Source organism: Arvicola amphibius, chromosome 13 (genome assembly GCF_903992535.2).
Source record: "Arvicola amphibius chromosome 13, mArvAmp1.2, whole genome shotgun sequence".
NCBI classification, from domain to species: domain Eukaryota; kingdom Metazoa; phylum Chordata; class Mammalia; order Rodentia; family Cricetidae; genus Arvicola; species Arvicola amphibius.
The window spans coordinates 71,289,365-71,313,152 of record NC_052059.1 but is presented as its reverse complement, the minus strand read 5'-3'; the positions used below and the strand labels follow the sequence as shown (position 1 = coordinate 71,313,152).

General features: G+C 43.5%; 1 protein-coding gene across 5 annotated transcripts in view; it reads right to left on the bottom strand.

Moving 5' to 3' along the window:
* Positions 1-1,967: 1,967 nt before the first annotated feature.
* Nudt13 (nudix hydrolase 13) overlaps positions 1,968-23,788 on the bottom strand; it is a 35,176-nt gene continuing 13,355 nt past the window's right edge. Inside the window, exons 2-10 of one of the 5 annotated variants that reach the window (XR_005282966.1) lie at positions 19,686-19,778; positions 14,782-14,921; positions 13,222-13,356; positions 12,095-12,189; positions 9,018-9,143; positions 8,199-8,310; positions 7,426-7,580; positions 5,224-5,501; positions 3,364-3,499 (exon numbers count right to left, since the gene is read on the bottom strand). Coding sequence is in view for 3 of the 5 variants with exons in the window: in XM_038309985.1 (XP_038165913.1) it covers positions 3,299-3,499; positions 7,426-7,580; positions 8,199-8,310; positions 9,018-9,143; positions 12,095-12,189; positions 13,222-13,356; positions 14,782-14,921; positions 19,686-19,768 (1,047 nt within the window). In the remaining 2 variants the exon portion in view is untranslated. Of the gene's footprint in view, positions 3,500-5,223; positions 5,502-7,425; positions 7,581-8,198; positions 8,354-9,017; positions 9,144-12,094; positions 12,190-13,221; positions 13,357-14,781; positions 14,922-19,685; positions 19,779-23,788 lie in introns of those variants that run through there. The other 4 variants (XM_038309985.1, XR_005282967.1, XM_038309986.1 and 1 more) reach the window with 4 other exon arrangements.

The following is a 23,788-nucleotide window of genomic DNA, read 5'->3' as shown; positions in this document are numbered from 1 at the left end:
CCTTTCAGTTCCCCAGAATCCACCTGAAAAAGCCAGGCCTGGTGGCAAATGTTTAAAATCCTAGCCCTGGGTATATCCATAGCTCGCTGGCCAGCTTGCTTCGTCTAATCAGCAAGCTCCTGGCCAGTGAGACCTTTTCTCAAACCACATGTATGGCTCTTGAAGTTGACCTCTGCCTCTACAGATGAACACAGGTCTGCCTGCATGCAAACACACACATATGCAGAAGTAGCAGGTGAATTTTTTTTAATTGGTAGCATTTTAAATAACTTTAAATGTTAAGAATTAAAAAAAAAAAAACAAAGAGAGTAAGTACATCTTATAGTTTGTTTTGAAATTTATCCCCACATTATGGTTCTGTCCCAGTTTGATTGAGAAAAAGGCTTTCCCATAATGCATTCATGTATGTTAATTATATCTTCATTGATGACAAAATGTTGAGGAAGGGTAAACAGATAAAACTACGGCAAGAGCGGGCTGCTTCTCTATTCCCATTACCAAAGGCGACTGAGCTTGATGCAGACTCCCTCTGGTGACCAATACATTTGGTAAAAGGTTTTGCTTGGTTTTTGCTAATCTGCACCATGGCCCCAGCTATGCCACTCATCCTTGGCGCTTCTACCATCCCTTGTTGTGTGTACATGCTTGTGTTTGTGCCTGTGCATGCACACACATCCCGTGCTCACAGACCTGCCATTTTCAGTATCCCAGCCCCACCTTCTATCCTTAGCGCTTCTACCATCCCTTGTGTGTACATGCGTGTGTGTGCCTGTGCACGCACACACACCCTGTGCCCACAGACCTGCCATTTTCAGTATCCCAGCTCCACCTTCTATCCTTAGTGCTTCTACAATCCCTTGTTGTGTGTATACATGTGTGTGTGCACTTCTACAATCCCTTGTTGTGTGTATACATGTGTGCTTGTACATGCACACACACCCTGTGCCCGTGCACACACCCTGTGCCCACAGACCTCCCATTTTCAGTATCCTAGCCCCGTCTTCCAGATAACCTTGGAATGGTAAGGCCCCTCTACCAACTTGTGCTGGGAAAATGAAGTTCAATATTGCAGTGTCTCCTATTGGCTTCCCTCATCTTTTCCAAAAAACCCAGGTTCATCAAAAAGCACATAATTAAGCTGGAACCCCGAGCCCTTCTCCAAACTCAGCCCATTCATGGCATGAGCAGGTAGTAAGGCACACAGACCCTGAACTGTTTCCTGACTGCAGGGGTGTGCAGAAATCTCAGGTTCCTTTCCCAAGTGCTGTCCTCCTTGGGTGGAAGCAAGCTGCCAAATCAGGATCCGGAATTCCAGATAGAGGCACCTGGGTTTTCCCAGAAGTGACCTTTTGGGGTCAAAAGGAAATTCAGAGCTTCAACTTTTTCACTTCTGGAATCTTTTGCCTAGTGCTATGAGGCTTTAATGTAGTGAGCGATACCTTGATCACATTTTCACTATAAAGTTTGTTTTGAGTCAGAAGGCGGAGTTAGCCACTAGCTGATCAAATTAACCATTGAGATTTTGGAGGACTGAGGACAAATAGGAAACAGGAAGTAAGAAGGTGGGTTGAAAGAATCTTAGACTTTTGGATGGAGGAATGGAAGAGACAGGAGGTCACTGGTGGCTTCTCTGCCACTTCTCTGATCATTCAGGTTCTTATCTCAATATCTGACTCCCAACTTTTTATTGATAATAAAAAGTAAAGAATAATTAGATAAATGCTCCACTAATGTGTGTGTAATCGTTGGGCTGCTGGCTCTTCTATCTTTTAAGCATCAATGAGTGCCGTTATCTGAAGCTGGGACTTGCCAGTCACTCTTTCCAGTTTCTTCTGCGCATTTCCCGCTTGTGTCACAGCCTGGCAATCTAGACGCAAACATTTTTCTGTCACGCACAAAGAGCTTTCCTGTCCCCAGCCCATTCTCATTTTTCTAAAATTCGGACCACAGAACAGAAAAAAAATAAGTCTGAGTAAAAGCATGAAATATATTTCCTCCAGAAAATCTTCTCTTTTACAGCAGCAAGATACAGAGGACACAGGTGCTGGGGTGCAGCTCAGTGACAGGCATGCCTAGGTGCGTGAGGTCCTGAGCTCAGTCTCTGGCTCCATGGGTGGAGTTGGGGGTCGTCCTGACTCGAACTTCAGGCGTGGTGTTTGCTTGGCCTCGCCATCCCCTTAACAGAAGCAGCACTCTCTGGGTGTGCAGAGTCCAGTACTGTGTGTGTTTAGTCTCCTCCCTGGGTCACAAACTGAACAAATGAAAGAGCTGGAAAGAACATAGTCTTTCAAAACATCTCCAGCCCTTCTGGGATTTAGCTACTTCAAAAAACTACACTGCCTCTGGTAGCCTGTAGAGCGCGCTGCGGGAGACCTTTGCTCCACTTTCTTCACCCCTTCAAGAGCTTACAAAGATAAAACCTTAACTTTTGAGCTCCGCGATAGAGCACTTGCCTACCATGTGTGAGGCCCTGGGTTCCACCTCTAGCAACAACTGCTACAAAAGTCGACTTTTCCTACCACATAAGAACACACCTATAGGGGCTGGAGAGGGATCAGAGCCTGTCATCCGGAAGACTCAAGTTTGAGTCCCAGCATGGCATGCTCACCACAGTCTGGAACTCCGGTTCCAGGGGATCTGACACCCTCTTCTGGCCTCCATAGGAACTAGGCATGCATGTTGTGCAAAGACATATATGCAGGCAAACACTTAAAATAATAATACTTAAAAAAGAATATACCTTTACACAAATTCAAAAACATTATGTTATTTTTCTGTGGGGACAGAAGCAACTCAAATGTGAGTTGAGATCTGTTAATAGTTTAGAAACTAAGATAAATTACCCCAGGTACATTTGGCAGTTCCTGTAAATGCAATATCAATGAGCCACATGCTGGAAAGAGTTTGCTCCTACAGCCATGGAGAAAATGACCTCCACCAAACAAATCAGCACCTTCCCTCAGCTTTTCATAGTTAGCGTCTCATCAATCAACATTTTCCTCAGATCTCTGCTTTGTCATAGAGACAGAGTCTTGATGCGTTTCCCAGGTTGTTAGGAAAAAGTGATGCTCTTGCCTCAGCCTTCAAAGTAGCTGGACAAGTGCAGGTACAGGATGTTCTATCCAGGTTATACTGACATTTTTGGTTGTTCATTAGTAGAAACCTCTTTTATTAACTGGAACTTCTCAGAGCTCCTTCGCTGTATGAGGTGGCCCTGGTGGCTCTGCCACCTCTTCTGCAGTAGATCTCTGGCATGCCCTTCAGATGCTTGGGAGGGATCTAGATGGCCTGATTGGAGCTAAGCAGCCAGGGAAGAACGGGTCTGTGTTTCTACCCACTTCTTAATCATGTGGTGGGCAACAGCTAACTTGGGGGGCAGCAACAATGGGAGAGCATCTCTCTGCTGCTGAATAAAGGAGCCCTTTCTCATCAGGGCGGCGGCCACCTCATCCAGACTGAACCAGGCAGCTGCTTCTAGTTCTCTCATGTTCACCTGGATCTGGAAGACAAGGGGGGGGGGTGCGAAATTAGAAGATATAAAATTTAAAATACTAGGCCTAAAGTGAGAAAATGCAAATAAAACTGTTTTCTCAAATGATAACACCTGGCATTGATGGGCTAGGTTAACACCAGAAACACAAGAGAGAATTAAATGTATTTTTAAATAGTTCTTTAAAAAATATAAATTAAAAAAATCTTATTTGTACAAGGCTAAGAACATTTGTTAAGCCTGGTTTCAGTACCCAGTGTACATACACATAAAATCCCAAAGTACAGATACTAAAATACCGAGTGGTAAGTTATAATTAATTGTGTCTGCATCAACTGTATAACTCGTTCAGTTAAAAAGCAGGAACAGGGTCAGCAAGCTGGCTCAGCGGCTTATTGCCAAGCCTGAGGACCTCCACCTGGTCCCCAGGACGCACATGAGACATGGGGGAGAACAGACGCCCGCAGCCTGTCTCTGATTTCCACCATGCACACACACAAACACATCTGTACAAATGTTTCTCTTCTCTAAAGGGTAAAGGTCAATGATGACTAACAGCAAGAAGCAAAGTAAACACAGACTGTCCCAGGAAGCGGAAGCAGATTGGAGTCCATAAAAATCAGATGACAGAATAGGCAAACTGAAAGGCAGGGCCTTCGGTGACTTCCATCTGTCAGACATGCTACAGACAGCCAAGGTGGATTTAGGGAAGACATCAAAGTCCCTTTCGACCAGAAGTTCCTAGAGTTTTATATCATTAGTCCTCAACATCCTGAATTCCCTGAGCAGTGAGACCAGCTCCTAAATTGTTAAGTGAGGTGTGTGTACTCTGTCTCTATATAACGTACTGTTAAAAACTGAAGGTGAGCCGGGCGGTGGTGGCGCACGCCTTTAATCCCAGCACTCCGGAGGCGGAGGCAGGCGGATCTCTAAGAGTTTGAGGCCAGCCTGGTCTTCAGAGCGAGTTCCAGGAAAGACTCCAAAGCTACAGAGAAACCCTACATCGAAAACCCAAAAACAAAATCAAACCAAACCAAAATTGAAGGTGAAAAATCTCAACATAAATGGGGCTGGCACACTGGATACAGAAACTGCACTCTTTCCACCAAAAAAACAACACAAAATGTATCAAGAATTAATTGTACATGTAGGACCTCACATAAACCTTTAGAAGAAACTGCTATTAACATTTTGTGATACTGGGTTGGGCACTGACTTTTTTAGGTGTGCCATTAAAAGCAAAGACAGGAAAAGCTAAAGCAGACAGGATGAGATCAGAATAAAAAGTCAGGCAGTGGGGGCATACTCTTTTAATCCCAGCACTTGGAGGCAGAGGCAGGAGGATCTCTGTGAGTTTGAGGCCAGCCTGTTCTACCTAGTGAGTTCCAGGACAGTCAGTGCTACACAGAGAAACTCTGTCTCAGAAGAAAAAAGTTTCTATACAGCAAAGGAAACACAAATGCAAAAGCATCCCATGGGATGTGAGAGAATGTCTTAGAACAAACAGCTCATAAAGAATATCCCTTGCAGCTCAGTACCACACACAGAATGGGAAGAGCTCAGCGGTAGCGTGCACCTTTGAGATCCTGTGTTCAGTCCCTAGCACTGGGGAAAACAGGCAACACCCGAATAGATGGTTCTTAGAAGAAATACACATGGCAAACAAATATATAGAAGAATACAGAGTGTTGCTGATCAGAGAAATGCAGAGCAAATTCAAGATGGCTGCATACCTTCTAAGGTGGTGTGATGATTTGGATGAGAATGGCCTCCATAGGCTCACATGTTTGAATGCTTGGTCCCCAGAAGGTGGAACTGTTTGGGAAGGATTAGGAGGTGTATCCTCACGAGAGGAAGTGTGTCACTGGGGAGTGGGCTTTGAGGTTTCAAAAGCCCATGCCATTCCTACGTATTCTCTCTCCATCCTGCTTGTGGACCAGATGTAATGCCTCAGCTACTTCTCCATCACCATGCCTTCCTCCCATGGTAGTCACGGACTCACCCTTTGGAACTGTTAAGCAAGACCTCAGTTTACAAGCTATTTTACAAGTTGCCTTGGTGTCTCTTTACAACAATAGAAAGGCAGCTAAGTCAGATGGCTACTATCAAAAAATCCAAGCAGTCTGTCATCATGACATACCTGTAACCTCAGCACTTGGGAAGCAGAAACAGGAAGACCCTAAATTTGAGGCAAGTCAGAGTGACACAGTGAGTTGAAGGCCAACCTGGGCTACTTACAGTTAGAGCCTGCCTCAAAAATGAACAAATGGACAACACATGTTGGAAAGGATTTGGAAATGGAGGGCCACTGTAAACTATTGGCAGAAACATAAATGGGTGCAACCACTATAGTTCTATATATGGAAGTTCAAAAAAAAAATGTTGCTCTGGCCTTTAAACCCAGCATCGGGGAAGCAGAGATAGGTGGAGCTCTTGGAGTTCCAGGCCTGTCTGGTCTACATAGTAAATTTTAGATCAGCCAGGGATACACAGTGAAATCCTATCTCAAAATAAAATTTTAAAAAGTAGAACTATTATTTGATCCAGCAATCCCACTTCTGACCACATAATCCAAGTGTACTGAAATCAGGATGTCAAAGGCACCTCTACATTCTTATTGTTACTGTGACATGGCTCCTAATATCCATGATGTAAGAACAGTCTGGATGTATGTCAAAAAGGAAAGTGACACATTATGAACTAGTATTGAGAGGTTCTGTTTGATATTTTTTGAGAGGGTCTAATGCAGTCCTAGGTTGCCTTCAACTTGCAATGTGAACCAAAGCTGGCTTTGAACTCCTGAATCTTCCTTCCTCTGCTTCCCAAGTACCGACGTGACCTTGTCGGGTGACCTTTGTCACCCTGGCCGGCATTACTGAGTTTTTTAAATGAAGGCAATCATGCATTTATAATAAGATGATGGGTCTGGAAGACGTGCTAAGTAGAATAAGCCTTATGCAAATTCTACACGGTCTCAGCGCTCGGAGACTCTAAAATAGTCAAACTCGTAGAGGCAAAGAGTAGAGTGCCCAGAAGGAGGGGGATGGGGAAGCAGTGTCAAAGGATGTAAAGTTTCACTTACACTTACTAAGTTGTGGAGACCTGTACAACACTCACAGTTAGCAATATTCTGCTGAATATATTAAGATAAAGCTTATGGGCCGGGCGGTGGTGGCACATGCCTTTAATCCCAGCACTTGGGAGGCAGAGGCAGGCGGATCTCTGTGAGTTCGAGGCCAGCCTGGTCTACAAGAGCTAGTTCCAGGACAGGCTCCAAAGCTACAGAGAAACCCTGTCTCGAAAAACCAAAAAAAAAAAAAAAATAAAAAAAAAAAATAAATAAATAAAAAAGCTTATGTTTATTGCTCTTAGCACAGAGGAAAAACAGGGGGACAGGAAATGATGGGTAAAGTCTATGACACTGCCAGTCATCTGACTGATGGCTCCTAATACATGCTCTCTCCAAACCCAGCAAGTTAGATGCATTAGATGTCTATACATGGCTTTTAAAATCAAACAGGGTCTCACGTAGTCTAGGCTGGCCTCGAATTCTCCCTCCTGCCTCCACCTCGCAAGTGTTGGGATTATGAGAAGGACTACCAGTTTGGGTTTACACGGTGCTTGAGGACTGAACCCTTAACTTGGTGTATGTGAGGCTCGCACTCTACCATTTGAGCCCCACCCCCAGTCCATCAGCAGACTGGGTGTTAATTATGCTTCTACAAAGCAGCTCAAAGGGAAGTTGTGTCATAGCTGAGATATAGCAAGGGGGAATGGTGATTATGTGTTCCATTCTCAGGTGTATACTCCTTCACGACAATGATTATCTTATATAGTGCCATACAGCCCGGACAGTATCCTTAAACGCATGCTCAGAGAACACTCAGTGGCCTGCGAAGGGGACACCACAGCATAGGGGAAAGTTCAGAATTTACCTCCGTCTGCCCTGGTTTCACGGTTGCATGACAAGCAATCATGAGCGAGCTATTGGGAAAGGGCCAGTGTTGGGACGTGGCGTACTGTAGGTTTTCCACTTCCAGGCCCACCTCTTCTGCAACTTCTCGCCGGATGGCCTCTTCCACACTTTCACCTGAAAGCACTCAGATTAATTCCAGACAGCCAGGGAGCAGGACAATTGTATGTCACCTACTGTGTGAAAGAAGTCTGAATGCGGTGCTCCTGTGAGGTCCCGAGTCTCAGTCCCCAGCACGAGGAATCAGCAAGTGCTCAAGTCTGGTGGGCTGGTTTTGATGCAGGTGAGTGTAGCTGTGGGGAGGTTACTGCTGCCCTCAGCTGCATGACAGTGCCATTTTCACCGTCTGTAGACTTTACCCAGTAAAGAGATGACAGCACACGGAAAAGCAGTGTCAGTAGGCATGGGAGTCCAGTGAGCAGTGTTGTGTGTGCTGAAAGACTCACTAACGTCTGTAATTGGTTCATTAGGAACTAAGACGGGTTGATGGCCTGGCAGACAAACGGATATGTGGGAAGAGTGTAATAAAGATTATAAACTTGAGGCGGTGGGTGAAGGGGCACCCACTGGATTATTCTTCCCGCTATGTTGCATGTGTGAAACTTTGCCTCCTGCTATGTAGGAAAATCATACATGATTCCAGAAAAGTTTTCTTGACATGAGGATGCATGTTTGTGACTAGATGCATGATGGCGACGGGACGTGTCACCTGCAGCTCCTCCCTAAACCCCTCACCTATATCACAGAAGCCTGCCAGGGCAGAATACATTCCCTTGGGAAAGGAGCTCTGGCGGGCAAGCAGGCACCGGGCTCCATCTGTCACCAGGGTGATCACCACAGGGGCCATCTAGGAAAGGAGAATGGAAACTGAGGTGCCGCCATTTTGGGGCCTAGAAGACAAAAGGAACAGGCAATCATGGAAGCCTTTTGAGCACACAGGCTTCCTTCCCCACGGCGGAGTGGTAGCGACTTTCTTGGACTACTGTCCTCAATTTTCTTTTTCCTATTTTTTCATTTTACATAGAAATTCTAGGATAGCCAGGGGTACATAGAGAGACCCTTTTTCAAAAAAAACATAGAGAAATATTTTTGAGATAAATTCATTTGTTTTTGTTTTTTAATTTATTTTTGTTTTGTTTTGTTTGTTTGGAGACAGGGTCTCTCTACACAGCCCCGGCTGTCCTGGAACTCACTGTGGAGACCAGGCTGGCCTCAGATTCACAGAGATTTGCTTACCTCTGCCTCCCAAGTGCTGACCACAATGTCTGGCTATTTACTTTTATTTTATCTGTATGAATGTTTTGTCTGTATGTAGGTATGTGCCCCACATGCATGCCTGGTGCCCACAGAGGCCAGAAGAGGGTATTGGTTCCCCTGGAACTGGAGTTACAGACTGTTGTGAGCTGCCATGTGGGTGCTCGGAACCAACCCAGCTCCTGTGGAAGAGCAGCCCGTGCTCTGAACTGCTGAGCCATCTCTCCAGCCACTTGCTTTGGTTTTTGTGAAAGTATCTCAGGTAGTCCAGGCTGCCTTCTCCCAAGTACTGTGCCCCACCTGTGGATAATAGATGATGTTATTGGAAGGACACACTCGCTTGCTGCCAGCCACGTTCTTCTTAGTGGGCTGCCCACTTTTGCTGCAGAACTGATGACCATCGTGCCAGCGGAGAAGAGCCCGAGCCTAGAGACACAAAGGAAAGTCTGGTTTTAGAGAAAGGTGTCTAGACCAATTCGTGGGGGAATCTTTTTCTAGCTCACTTATTTCATAAAGTTGTTTAATTGTATTATTAGTAGTGTGTGTGTGTGTGTGGGGGGGGATAGTACATGTGCCATGGTGCATGGATGGGTCAGAGGAGAACTTGGTGGAGTTGGTTCTCCCCTTCCACCTTTACGAGGATCACCCCAGGTCACCAGACTTGTATGGCATGGACTTTTACCTGCTGAGCTATCTCACTGGCTCTAGGAAATGACCTAAATATATTTTACTAGCATTAAAAGTCTAAAAGAAAGCATATTTTATGTACTTTTATTTTATTTTTTGTTTTTTTAGAGTGCTATAAATCTATAGCTTTGCATACACTAGGAAGTAATCTTCCATTGAGCTATATTCCTAGCTTAAAGGTATTTTGAAATGCACTATGAATTTCTTAAAACATAAAAATATACAGCAATACAATACACACCCATAAAATGTAACCCAGCTTAAGAAGAAAACATTTCAATTTCTATTATAGCTAAAACATTTCTTTCCTACTCATTCCTCCTCAATGAAGTTGTGATTTTTTTTTTTTAAATTTTGTGTGTGAGGTGGCTGGAGAGATGGCTCAGCGGTTAAGAGCATTGCCTGCTCTTCCAAAGGTCCTGAGTTCAATTCCTGGCAACCACATGGTGGCTCATAACCATCTGTAATGAGGTCTGGTGCCCTCTTCTGGTCTTCAGACAGAATATTGTATACATATACATAATAAGTAAATAAATAAATATTTAAAAAAAAGAAAGAAAACAATTTGTGTGTGTGTACATGTGTGTGTGTGCATGTAGGTCAGAAGAATCAGTTCTTGCCTTCCACCTTGAAGAGGGCCTCACTGGCTTTTCAGCGCAGTGTACTCCAGGCTAATGCCTCTGCTTGAGATCCTGCCACAGAAGTACTGGGATCCTAGCAGCAGACCATGGCATCTGGCTTTACAAGTTCCCAGGGTGGAACTCAGGTCAGGACTGTGCAGCAGGTGCTTTCATCCACTGTTTCCCCAACTCAACTTGTGATTTTCTTTTTCCACCTAAAAAAGGCTTAGGGGTTTCTCTTTAACTCAGAACACACAATAAAACACCACAGCAGACAGGTGTGTTGGTGCCTGTAATCCCAGCACTGGGAAATGGAGACCAGAGGACCGGGAGATCAAGGCCATCCTCAGCTATATAGAAAGTTGAAGGCCAGCCTGGGCTACTTGAGATCCCATCTTTAAAGTTAAAGGCTGGTATGGTGATAAATGTTATCAGCTTGACAGGATTTAGAATCCCCATGGAAACAAACTCTGGGCGCGTATGGTAAAGATTATCTAGTTGGGTTCATGAGGTGAGAAGACCCACCCTAATTGTGTCTAGCACCATTTCATGGGCTGGGGTCCTGGGCGGAATAAAAAGGAGACACCAAACTGATCCTTCATCACTCTTTGCCACCTGACTGTGGATGATGTAACTGACCACCGACCTCGAGCTGCCGTGACTTCCCCACGACGATGGACAATCACAGCAGCAGGAAAATCAATGAGTTCAGTCCTAACACTACATACACCAGCATCCGAGAGCATGGTTAAAATACTGGCAATCCAGGAACAAAGGCAGAAGGATCACAAATTCAAGGTCATCTTCAGCTACATAGTAAGTTCAAGACCAGCCTGGGGTAGGTAGGTACGACCCTGTTTAAAAAAAACAAAAAAGAAAAAAACAAAACAAAAACCATAAAACAAATAAACAAACAAACCAACAATAAAAATTAACTAGTGGAATCTAAAGCTGTGAGAACAAGTTATTGGAGCAATGGAAAATTATTTTTCATGTGAAACATGATATATTTCATGCAATAGAATTAAAAAAATGTTTATGAGGTTGGGCTGGAAAGATGGCCCCGTGGTTAAGAATATATACTGGCTGGGTGAAGGTGGTGCACACCTTTAATTCCAGCACTCGGAAGGCAGAGGCAGGTGGATCTCTGTGAGTTTGAGGCCAGCCTGGTCTACAGAGCAAGTTACAGGACAGCCAAGGCTACATCGAGAAACCCTGTCTCAAAAAACCAGAAAAAAAAAATAAGACTACATCTCTTTCAGAGAACCAGAGTTCCGTTCCCAGCACCTATGGCCTGTAAATGCTTACACTATGTGTAAATCCATCTCGTGCAGTAGTGGTGACCCCTTCTGGCCTCTGCAGACACCTACACTCATATGCACAACCTACACTCAGGCATACATGCACATACAATTAAAAAGAAAATATTTTTTTTTTTTTTTTTTTTTTTTTTTGGTTTTTCGAGACAGGGTTTCCCTGTAGTTTTTAGAGCCTGTCCTGGAACTAGCTCTTGTAGACCAGGCTGGCCTCGAACTCAGAGATCCGCCTGCCTCTGCCTCCCGAGTGCTGGGATTAAAGGCGTGCGCCACCACCGCCAGGCTTAAAAAGAAAATCTTTAAAAAGCATTTATGATAGGTTGGAGAGATGGCTCAGTGGTTAAGAGCACTGGTTGCTCTTCCAGAGGACCCAGGTTCAATTCCTAGCACCCAGATTGCAGCTCACAACCATCTGTAAATGAAATTCTAGTGGCTCCATCTCTCTCAAACGCAATGCATATAAAAATGAAAAAAATTTAAAAAGCATTTATGAGAAAAAGTATATACAACATATATTAATAAATAATAATCAATACTTATTTTTAAAATATATGGAGCCTGTTGCTATGCTCTGAGGAGATGAGTCTTCACAGTAGCTAGAAGCACAACAAGGAACAGTAGAGCATCTTTCACAGTACACTGTCCTCTGCCAATGCCAGGAAGGTCTGTGTCACCCCAGGACTGTGTGCACATGTGCATATGCCCTCACACGTGGCTTTCTTATACTTCCTAGGGACCTGAGAAACCAAAGTACCGTGAACAGCAAGGAGGAATCCATGGAGCTCAGCTGAAAAAGAGCCTGCCTCAGACTGACGAAAGAACCTCCGAGCTCTGCCTCCACTTCAGGTTCTGTCAGGAGGGTAGAAAATTGGAAAAGAGAACATGATTAAACACATGTCCACCTTTGCCTCTGCAAAGTCCCTCCTGTCAGAGCTCCATTTCCAAACTTGCCTATGAGACTCATGTAGGATGTGGGAACTTACACAGGCTCCCAGGCTTCTACCTGGGGAGGGAGTGGGGGGCGGAATGCATGCTCATGCACAGGGTATGGGTTCCCAAGTCTGAATTTTGGAAGATTAGAAACGTGATTCTTAGGTTAGTCAGGGAAACGGAGAGCAGATCTCCCCAGACCCTCTGGAGTGCTCAGGGTCAGCAGAGATCTCCCCAGATCCTCTGGAGTGCTCAGGGTCAGCAGAGATCTCCCCAGATCCTCTGGAGTGCTCAGGATCAGCAGAGATCTCCCCAGATCCTCTGGAGTGTTCAGGGTCAGCAGAGATCTCCCCAGATCCTCTGGAGTGCTCAGGGTCAGCAGAGATCTCCCCAGATCCTCTGGAGTGCTCAGGATCAGCAGAGATCTCTCCAGATCCTCTGGAGTGCTCAGGGTCAGCAGCACAGTCCTTGGAAACACAGATGGGACGTCTAGGCTCACTCCATCACCATTCCACCCTCACCAGACACTGAAGAGAGGAAGAGCAGGGGAGGATCCAGACTGACTCCAGAGTGCAGGGTGGAGGACCCAGAAGCACTCCATGGAAACACTCTTGGCGGGCTGGCCTCATCCTCTGTAGCTGAGAACCATCTGTAGCTCCTCAAGTGCTGGGATTACAAACAATACTAACACGCCAAGATTCCGCTGCTCTTTAGCTCCCCCCCACTCAAAAACTCACTATGTAGGCTACGATGGCCTAAAACTCTCCTTTCTTACTCTCTTTTCAGTGATGACAGTGGATAATGGTGTTTTTATATCCTTATTTAAAGAGAAAAATTGGTAATGTTTTTGTATGTGTGAAATTTTCTTTAAAGTGGTTTTATGCAAAACCCTAAAATTAGGGAGGTACCTCGCAGGAAAAGGGGTACAGACTGTGGATGAAGGGTACGCACTGTGGATGGAGGATGCGCTACTCAGACCTAGATCCAGAGCAAACCACGCTTCACGCTGGTTGGAGCATCCAATCAGCACTGAATCTTCTATTCTTTGTGAATCCTGTCCAAACTTGCCCAGCAGCCTCTCCAACTCTAAATAACAAAAAAGAAGACGGAGAGGAAAAGTAAGACATGGATTTTAGTCACATCATCACAGCCATGTGAGACCCACAGGAGGTACCTCTGCTTAAAGTATACAGTTGCTACCTCAGGATCAGCTGGGTCTGTTACAGAATATCTTACATACCGAAATCTGCATGTGCTCCATCTCTCAAATAGAATAAGATAGTATTTGCCAATAGCTCTTGGTTGTTTAAAATATCAAATAACAATGCAATTAGGTACACAACTGTTTTACACTGTTGTTTAGGAAATAATAACAAGAATGAACACCTGACCATTTTTAGTATATCATAGATTTTTTTCATTGGTATTTACCTTTAATTCAATGGTTGCGGGATTTTTTTCTCCCTGCTACTAGGATTGAATCTAGGAATCTCATTGTGGAGGTGTGAATAAGAATGGCCCTTGAAGGCCCTTATGTTTAATATTTGGTCCTCAGTTGGTAGAACTATTTGGGCAGGATTAGGAGGTGTGGCCTTGTTGAAGGTGTGTTACTGCAGAGAGGTGTGCAGGAAGGCTTTGAGGTTTTAAAAGCCCATACTGTTTCCAGTGTGGTCTCTGCCTCCTGGTTTCAAATTGTAAGCTCTCAGCTACTGCTCCAGTGCCATGCCTCCCTGCCATGATGCTCCCAACCCTCTGAAATGGCAAGTCTGAAATACCCCCTTCCTTCTGTAAGCTGTCTTGGCTGTGGCACTTTACTACAGCACTGGGGAAGGAACTAAGACACTGGTGTGTGCTGGTCAAGTATCAGACCACTGAGTCACATCCCCTGCTGTCAGCTTTAAAAAATATTTTCAATTCACACTTGAATCTCAAAAATAGAATCCCCAAATTCAAAAGGTGTAGATCTCTAGTTATATGTACTAAAAGGGTCTCAAAATTAATTTTATTCAATTTTGACCTAGTCAAAATCAAGTTAGGATGCAAATCTTGAACTATGTAAACTGCAGTTCTCTGAGGCTAGGAATCACTAGCCTAAAGCAAGGTCGGGAAACCTTCTCTGTAAAGAGAAAAATATTTTATAGTTTACAATAAAGTCTGTGGTATATTACAGTATACTGTGGACACAATATGTCAAGGAATGAGTATGGTGTGCTACAACACGGTTTCATTCACAAAATGGGCAGTGGTCCAGCCCACCTGAACAGCAGCTTCATGGACTTCTGCTAAAGTCACTTAGAGTTCACATTCCCACCAAGAATATCTAACCGGCAATTCAAATTCATGCAATAAGTTATTAATTAGTAGGAATAGTTATGTAAGCTTGAGTCTCAAGAGCTGTTAGAAAAATCTGAACTATGTGAAATGCAAGGATATTTTTTGGAGCTCCAGTGTGACCTGAATCCTACCTAATGGGCAAAGCCTCGTCTACTCCCCTGGTGCACTTTACCTTACCTGCTCGGCTAAACCGGGGGACCAGGTATTGCCGTCCGGATGCCTGCAGCAAAGGAGCCAGATCGTGAAAGAGGTAAAACACTCCGGTCTGCTGAGCTTTCCTGCAGGCCTCGTCATCTTCCTTCAGTTCAAATAAATATCTGTATTTGGGAAGTAAGCCATCGAAAGACCAGACTTAAGACTAGTGAGGTGACCAAGCCTGACAACCTGAGCTCAAGCTCTAGAACCCACATGGGAGAAGGAGAAAGCCAACTCCCTTGAGTTATCCTCTGACCTCCACATACAGGCCATGACATACACAGATATAGTCCAAGTTAAATAAACAAGCAAACATAAATAAACCAAACTTGGTTCTTTGTCTATCATTCATTTGGGGGAATTCTTAACTCTCCTGCACTGTGTGTGTGTGTGTGTGTGTGTGTGTATGTATGTATTCTAGTACTGGAGCCTGAACCCAGGGACATGGACATGTTAGGCAAGCTCTCCATCACTGAGCTATATGCTCACCTTTATCACTAAGTTGCCCTGGCTGGTCTTGAACTCGCTCCAGCAAAGCCTTGAATATAATCCTCCTGCTTTAGCTTCTAGAGTAGCTGTGACTACAGGTCTGTGTCATCATGACAAGCTCCACTCATTTCTTTTCATCCCAGTTTGCTCCAAAGTTGAGGTGGCTACAGGTGACCATGCACCAGATCTGGTCTTCACCCTGCACTCCCGGCCACCCTTCTGTGTGCCACCGAACTGTTCACTGTTCTTCTCTACAGAAAGACTGGCTTCTTTACGGACAGGGTCAGCTATTCTTGGCTTTTCATCTCAGTAATTAGCATATGAAATGGTTTAGTTCAGCAGTATTTATTGGCTTGAACTTGAAGGGCAATAAAACTCACTGAATTATACCTTAAGGAACTTGGCCAGCTCTCCACAGTGAGGCAAGTATTTGCAGGCAGGAGACTGAAAGGAAAAGGAGTACAGACCCACAGAAGGGCACAGGCTGCATTCACTGACCTTTATGAATTTTCATTTAATCTAGCCCCCCTGGCTTGGAAGTTGCATTAGTCTGGACTCCAAATCCCAGCATGCCATAGGGGAGAGGTCAGGACCACTCCCACAGGGTATTTAAGTGGGGTCCCAGAGGAGAAACATGTGCTCCCTGCTTTCCTGTCTCCCCGCCATGTGCTCAGCCACCCAAGAGCGCCTTACTTAGTAAAACGATGGACATTTTGATTCGGTTTGATTTGACCTAGTTGGATTTCTTTGTGTTGGCAGAGCCGCCCCTTAACATCTTTCTTTCTTTTTTTGAGACAGCCTTTGTTATGATTTTTGCCTGCGGTTCCGAACCGTGTGTCCCGAGAGCTGCCAGCAGCTCCGGGCAGGGCCCAGCCATGCGGAGTCTCGCAGACAGTGAGTCCCAGGAAAGTGCAAGTTCCCAGCGAAGGTGCACGTTCCCAGCTTCGAGCTGCGTGTGGGCAGGCGAGCGGGTGGGAGGCACATGTACAGACATATTGTACAGAATAGAACTGGATATTTATTAGTTGAATTATGGAATGGGAAGGAAAGAGGGGAGAAGGTGGAGGAAGACAGGAGAGAGAGAAAGGAAAGAGAAAGAAGACAGAGAGAGAGAGAAAGAAGGGGGGGAAACGGAGAAGTTGGGAGAGAGACAGAAGCGAAGCTGCCTCTCCGAGAGGAAGACGGAAAAGAGAGTGAGCTTAGGCTGGAAGCTGAAGATCAGCCTGTCTCAGCGGATGGGGGAGGGAGTGGGCGTGGCTTGTCTCCCAAAGCGACAGTCGTAACAGCCTTTCCACAAAGCTCCTGTTGCCCCAGAACTCACGCAGATCCACCACCTCTGCCTCAGTGTTTCACCTCTATGCCTGGTCCAGTAAATTTTCTTAATCCACATTTTCGTTTTGGCTACTAAAAGTATTATCAACATGAGTTAGGTTAAGAATAGGCTTTACTGGTGGTCCCTCGTGTTAAGTCTGGAGCGTAGCCCCCAGTCCCTAGCATCCATCCCAGCTCCCCTGGCTTGGGAGTTGTATTAGTCTGGACTCCAAATCCCAGCATGCCCTGGGGGAGGGTCAGGACCACCCCCAAAGGGTATTTAAGTGGGCTCCTAGAGGAGAAACATATGGTTCCAGGTTTGCATGTGCTCCCCGAAGAGTCCAAGAATAAGAAAATAAGAATGTAGATTCCAGAAATAGGAATGTAGAAATAAAGAAATATGAAGTTATAAGTCTAGAAGAATGAGAGCAGACCATCAGCAGCTTTCTCAGCAGATCAAGGATCATTCACTCACAGTGAGCTATTTTCTTGGATGCTTGGGAAGCTTAGGTCATTTCCTTTTACAACTGGCTGTTTTATTTACAAGGCCAGAGCTTCTCCCTGCAAACTGAGAGTAGTGTCCTGGCCATCCTTGATAAACGACAGATGTGACCTGAGTTAACCTTTAGGAGACAGAGACATGTGACCTCTGGGTTAGGCACTGTCTCTGTTGTGGGAAACCGGTGCCACCAGAGGAGAGGCATGGGACTCTGGCACACACCTGGAGGTACAGGAGACAGTGGACAAATACAATGGGTTAATTATGAGCTCTAATAATGGAGGTTGTAAAGTATGGCAGTCAGTATCTGAGTTCTACCTTGCGATAGTGTGAAAAGCGTTCTGCTAAGTTCTCAGCCTAAGAACCAATTATTCTGATTTATCAGCCTTCTGGTATTACTAGCAGTCCCTTTTCTGACTATTGCTAAAGACATCTATTTTCTTGCAATTAGTGACTTTCTCTGTAATCTTCTCTAAAACATACTTCATGATAGCTGCCTAGTTACCCATGAACATTAAAACCCACTCCCCTCCTATGTTGACTGACCCACGGGTCAGGGCAAGATCGTAAAAATCCCTTTGTTTGGAGCTAATGCTTGGTGCCCCTATTATAAAAAGTGGGTTCAGAAACCGGCCTTTGGCCACAGCCTAACAAACACCATCTCTGGCTGTGGTCTCAGCTCGCTGATAAGCTTTTGTGCCCCACGGTGGTTTTTTATTTTTAAGTTTGCTTCTGGTTTTCCTAGGATCTGGTTTCTGGAATAGTTTGCTTCTGGTTTATTAGACTTGGTGGTGTTCTCATCTTTGCGCGACCCCCCTGGACCTAACACTTGCCACTTTCCTTTCTCCCCTGCCATGGGCTTGGCCACACAAAGAAATCCAATTAGGTCAAATCAAACCGAATCAAAATGCCCATTATTTTATCAAGTATGGCGCTCTAGGGTGAAACACACCTTTAATCCCAGTTCTCAGGAGGCAGAGGTGGTGGATCTATGTGAGTTCAGGGCAACAAGGGCTATGTGGAAAGGCTGTCTCAAAAAAGTAAAAGAAGTACTGGTTTCTCAAAAAGAGGCAAAAATAAAGCAAATTCTAGGCTTTTCTAGGACCTTCATTTAGGGTGGCTGTAATCTGTCTACAAGCTTTACAAATTGAATCAGAGTCCTTAAGATTCAGTAGCAGGGCTGGAGAAATGGCTCAGAGGTTAAGAGCACTGCTGCCCTTCTAGAGGTCCTGAGTTCAATTCACAGAAACCACATGGTGGCTCACAGCCATCTGTAATGAGATCTGGTGCCCTCTTCTGGTGTGCAGGCAAAACACTGTATTCATAATAAATAAATAAAAATCTTAAAAAAATTAGTGGGTGATTGAATGAGCATTCTCTTGGGGGCTTAATTATTAACCATTTAACTATTAAAACTCTCTAACCAAACTAGGGTGTATCTCAGTGTTAGAGTGCTTATCTGGCATGTAAGGCCCTGGGTCTGTTCTCCATACAAAGGACAAAAAAATTAAGCTCTGAAACAGACTCTCAATATAATGCAAATGGTCTGTTGTAGTCCCAGTCCAATTAAAACATTAACGCTGGCTTTGGAGTTGGAGTGTGGCTCTCTCCTTCCCTAAAGCCAGCATGCTTGTTAAACTAAAATCCAAAATCTCTGTCTCATGTTAAAAGAGCTACCTGATATGGGACAGAAGAAAAACCAAAATTAAGCGACTATTTTATTGCTACTACCACATAATTCTTTGGTTTTATTTTGACTCTTTAAAGGGCTTTCTTAAGATGTAAACATTATCTAAAATTTATAGGATTAATATATATATATATATTAAACTTTTTGTCATGATATTAATGGTCATATAGAATATTAAATAATTCTGGAAAAAGGTTTCATCTACCTTACTGTACATGATTTCAGGTTTGAGTCTCTATCAGTTTTTTGCAGTGAAAAATATATATAAAACTTTAAAAACTTTAAAAACCAGTAAGATGGGAGAAGTGACTGAGAAAGATACCTGTCAGTCTCTGCCTCCATGTGCACAGGCACACCCAAGTACATTCACTCTTCTCCACATGTGTAGCCATAAATATGTACACACACATGAAAAAAATACAGCTAGACCCTGTCTCAAAACAAAAACAGTAACAACAACAAAAAAGACAAAGCCCTTTCCTTTTCCTTCCCCTTCTTTCTCTTCTCTTCGTCTCTTCCTCCTACTCTTCTATTTCTTCTTCCTGAGAGAGTGTTTCATGTAATCTGAGCTAACCTCAAATTCTCTATGTAGATGAGGAGGCCCTTGAATTCCTGGTCCTCCTGCCTCCACCAGTTACATGCTGGGATTTCAGGTATTCATCACCTCTTGGCCAAAAGGACAATGTCTTATTTGAGTAGAACTTATAGTCAAGATTATGAAACATTCTCAATGTTGGAATTTTATTACTAAATGGATTTCAAAGGTAAATAATTTACAGTGAACAATATTATGTATAATTTTTATCTCACACATTTAATTTTTAATATGGGATTTAAAAAAAGAGTTTAGAGCTTAGTATTTTTAGGCCCAAAATAATCATATTGGTTAGAACTCACCGTGTCTTGTTGACATAAGTTGACAGTAGCCTATAGCACCAAAAAGATTTCCTTCTGCAAATTGTTCCACAATACAGAGACATTGTTGGGCTCCTAGAGAAAAAAATGGAGGTTTGTTTGTTTTGTTTTTAGGGTCATAGTATGCACTTAAAGTACTAAATTGACAAGAGTTATAGTTTAAGCTAGGCCAGAACCACTTTGCAGTATCAGGAAAAAACATACAACAACAAAAACCAAGACTCATGTGGACAGGCTTTGACACTATTTTTGTTTTGTTTATTTGTCTGTTGCTTATTTGATGGGGAACTTCCTTCAGCCAATGGCTTTTGAGAGGCTGGACCAGGTTGGGTGTGACTTTGGGTACCAAAAGCCCATGGGAACATCCTAGTTTGCCATCCAGGCATGTTTCTTGCCTGCCCGTGGCCCACCTGCCACTGCTTAGGAACCTGACTTTCCCCGCCATAGCCCAATGTTGAAGGGTCTCGCGACTGAGGGGAAGCTTTGGGTATTCTTCTTATTCCAGCCACAAACTTTCTCCGTGTATGGAATCACTTTAATTGTCCTTAATAAGTGCTTTCATTTTATTAAACAAGGCATATTTATCAGTATCTAAGTAGGCAACAGTGCATGCGGAACCAGTGCGGGATGCTGTGCAAAGAAACTGGCAGGAGCCTGGGCTGCTTACATCTCTCCTCCATTGCCCTCTTGCATGTGGCTACAACTGTGACACCTGCTGGCCAATAAAGATTACTACACCTACTCCAATTCACTGTAATTGCCTAGGGCAGGTAAGTAAATTGAAATTTGAAAGTTATATGATGACTGACTATATTACCATTCATGAATTTAATAACCATTTTGCTTATACTATGGATGGTACTCTGCAAGACTTATGTGATTTTCCTTATACATAACTTTGGGAATTAGCTTTGATTTTCATATTATATCTTTAAGAAAATAGTTTGATAACAGAGCCAAGAATGAGACACTTTTAGAAATAATACAGATTTACAGACTAATAACGAGCAGCTAGCTGAAAAAATTAACACTTATTAAAAAGGATAACATTAATTTGACAGACAAAATTCAATCCAGTTCGAAGGGTGCTGAGCAATTATCTGAAAGAATTCATACTGCTAAATTTAACAATCAGAATCTGTTGAAAAGTTATGATAGGTTAACGGACAAGGTATCTCTGTAGGAAGGCAATATGCATGCTATCCAAATAATGTCCAAGGATGAGACATTGTCTTTACTGGACAAATTTCATACCTTGGAATCCTGTGTGAAGAACAACAACCAGAAGCTAAATGAATCAATGAGGGCACTAGAACAGAACACAGGACTGGAGATTCAGACTTTACAAAAGGCAGTGGTAAAAAGATTTGAAATGATTGAGGAAATTATTAGAACTGATGATCATGGAGAAAAGGTACAAGAACAGGATTTACACAGGCTTGCCAGTACAGGTTAAAGTCAGGAATGACTTGCCCAGAGTTTTAACTGTTTATCCAGAAATCTCCTCTGAGAAGCCAACAGGTACAAAATACCCTAAGATAGTCAAAGAATATAAATGGAAACTTATAGGTATGAGTGAGCTAAAGGAAGTTAAGCAACAGTATCTTATGGCTTGCACTCACCATTTGTTAGGGAAATAGTAAAACTGTGGGCTTCAAGCAATAAGGCTACCCCACACAACTGACTTCAGTTAGTCTCAGTGATCCTGGAAGATGGACCCCAGCTGCTATGGAAATGCTACTGGCGAAAAGAGGCAAAAATTTTAGAACAGGGAAAAACAAAAGGATTTGAGGCCTCCCAAGATCACATTCTTGGTGAAGGCTATTACTCCAATTCTTAGGACCAGGCTCTCTACGATGAGCACACCTTTCCCTGTGCAGCACAGCAGCTTTAAATGCTTGGGACAGGATTCAGGAACCAGGAAAGGAACTGAATCATATACCAGGGTTAAACAGGGCCAGAGAGAACCCTTTAGTGATTTTTTACAAAGATTAACTAAGGCTGTACAAATAGGAGTAACAGACCCAGAAGCTAGATGAGTACTTATTGAACAGTTTTTAAAAACTCCAACTTAGAATGCAAAAAAATACTTGGGCCTTTAAAGGACAGATTATCACCAATAGATGAATGGATCTTGCATACAATGAATGTTGAGACATTTGACTATAGTACTAAGGCTTGGGTAGGAGAAGCAATTTCCAGTGGTCTGAGGAGACATCAAAATGACAAATGTTTTAATTGTGGTAGAATAGGACATCTGAGAAAGGACTGCAGGCAGCCCTAGAAATAATGCCTCCTTTGGGAATGGTAAGAATAGGTGGCCTCGACCTTCTGGAATATGTAGGAGATGTGACAAAGGCTGACTTGAACCAATGAAGGTAGATCAACAAAAGACAGCCAAGGCAACCCAATACAATCGGAAAACTCCTTGGGATGCCTCTCACAGGCCCTCAAGTCAAAAGTGGACCAGTCATTCCCTGTCACTGTGGAGGAAATGTGGAGGACCAGGAAAATAAAAAAATCCAGTGCCTGCTGTTAAAAACAAACAAACAAACAAACAAACAACAACAACAACAACAAAAAAAACCATACTGTTCTGGATGATGGAATAAACATGGAGGATGAATCAAAAATTCCAATAGGAAACAGGAAACGTATATTCTGGCAGACTTCTATAAATGATCAAAGACCAGTGCATATAAATGGCATTGTAACTGATGGATTACTGGACACAGGTGCGGCTATGTCTGTCATTACTCCAGAATCTTGGCATCAAAATTGGCCTCTTCAAGAGGCAGATGTTCAGTTCCTAGGAATTGAAACCCTATCTCAAGTGAAACAAAGCATGGGATGGGTCGAATGCACAGGGACAGAAGGACAGAGAGGAAGGCTGAGGACATATGTAGCTAATATCACAGTTAATTAATGGGGTCGAGACCTGCTGCAGCAATGGAATACCCAATTAACATCTCTGAATACCAGAAACAGGGATATTATAAGGTACTATACACAAAGGTCACCAGCCATTCAGGCAGTACAAAAACACAAAATACCCAGCAAAATTCTTCAAAGACCTCGAAAGAATGGTACTCAACTTCATATAAAAAAGCAAAAAACCTAGGATAGCCAAAAAAATCCTGTACAATAAAAGAACTTCTGGAGGCATTACAATTCCTGACTTCAAACTCTATTACAGAGCTACAGTACTGAAAACAGCCTGGTATTGGCATAAGGTCAGACAGGAGGACCAATGGCACCCAAATAGAAGAACCGGATATCAATCCACACTCCTTTGAACACCTGATCTTTGATAAAGAAGCAAAAAATACCAAATGGAAAAAAGAAAGCATATTTAACAAGTGGTGCTGGCATAACTGGATATCAACATGTAGAAGAATGAAAATAGACCCATATCTATCACCATGCACAAAACTCAAGTCCAAATGGATCAAAGACCTCAACAGAAAGCCAGCCACACTGAACCTTATAGAAGAGAAAGTGGGAAATACACTTGAACACATTGGCACAGGGAACCACTTTCTAAATAGAACCACAGCAGCACAGACACTGAGAGAAACAATTAATAAATGGGACCTCCTGAAACTGAAAAGCCTCTGTAAAGCAAAGGACACGGTCAACAAGACAAAACGACAGCCTACAGAATGGGAAAAGATCTTCACTAACCCCACATCAGACAGAGGTCTGATCTCCAAAATATACAAAGAACTCAAGAAAGTGGACACCAAAAGATCACATAATCCAATAATAAAAAAAAAAAACGGAGTACAAACCTAAACAGAGACCTCTCAACAGAGGAATCTAAAATGGCTGAAAGACACTAAAGGAAATGTTTAACATCCTTAGTCATCAGAGAAATGCAAATCAAAACAACTCTGAGATTCCATCTTACACCTGAAAGAATGGCCAAGATCAAAAACACTGATGACAACTTATGCTGGAGAGGTTGTGGGGAAAAGGCAACACTTCTGCATTGCTGGTGGGAATGCAAGCTGGCACAACCCCTTTGGATGTCTGATGGAGGACTCTCATTGGTTAATAAAGAAACTGCCTTGGCCCATTTGATA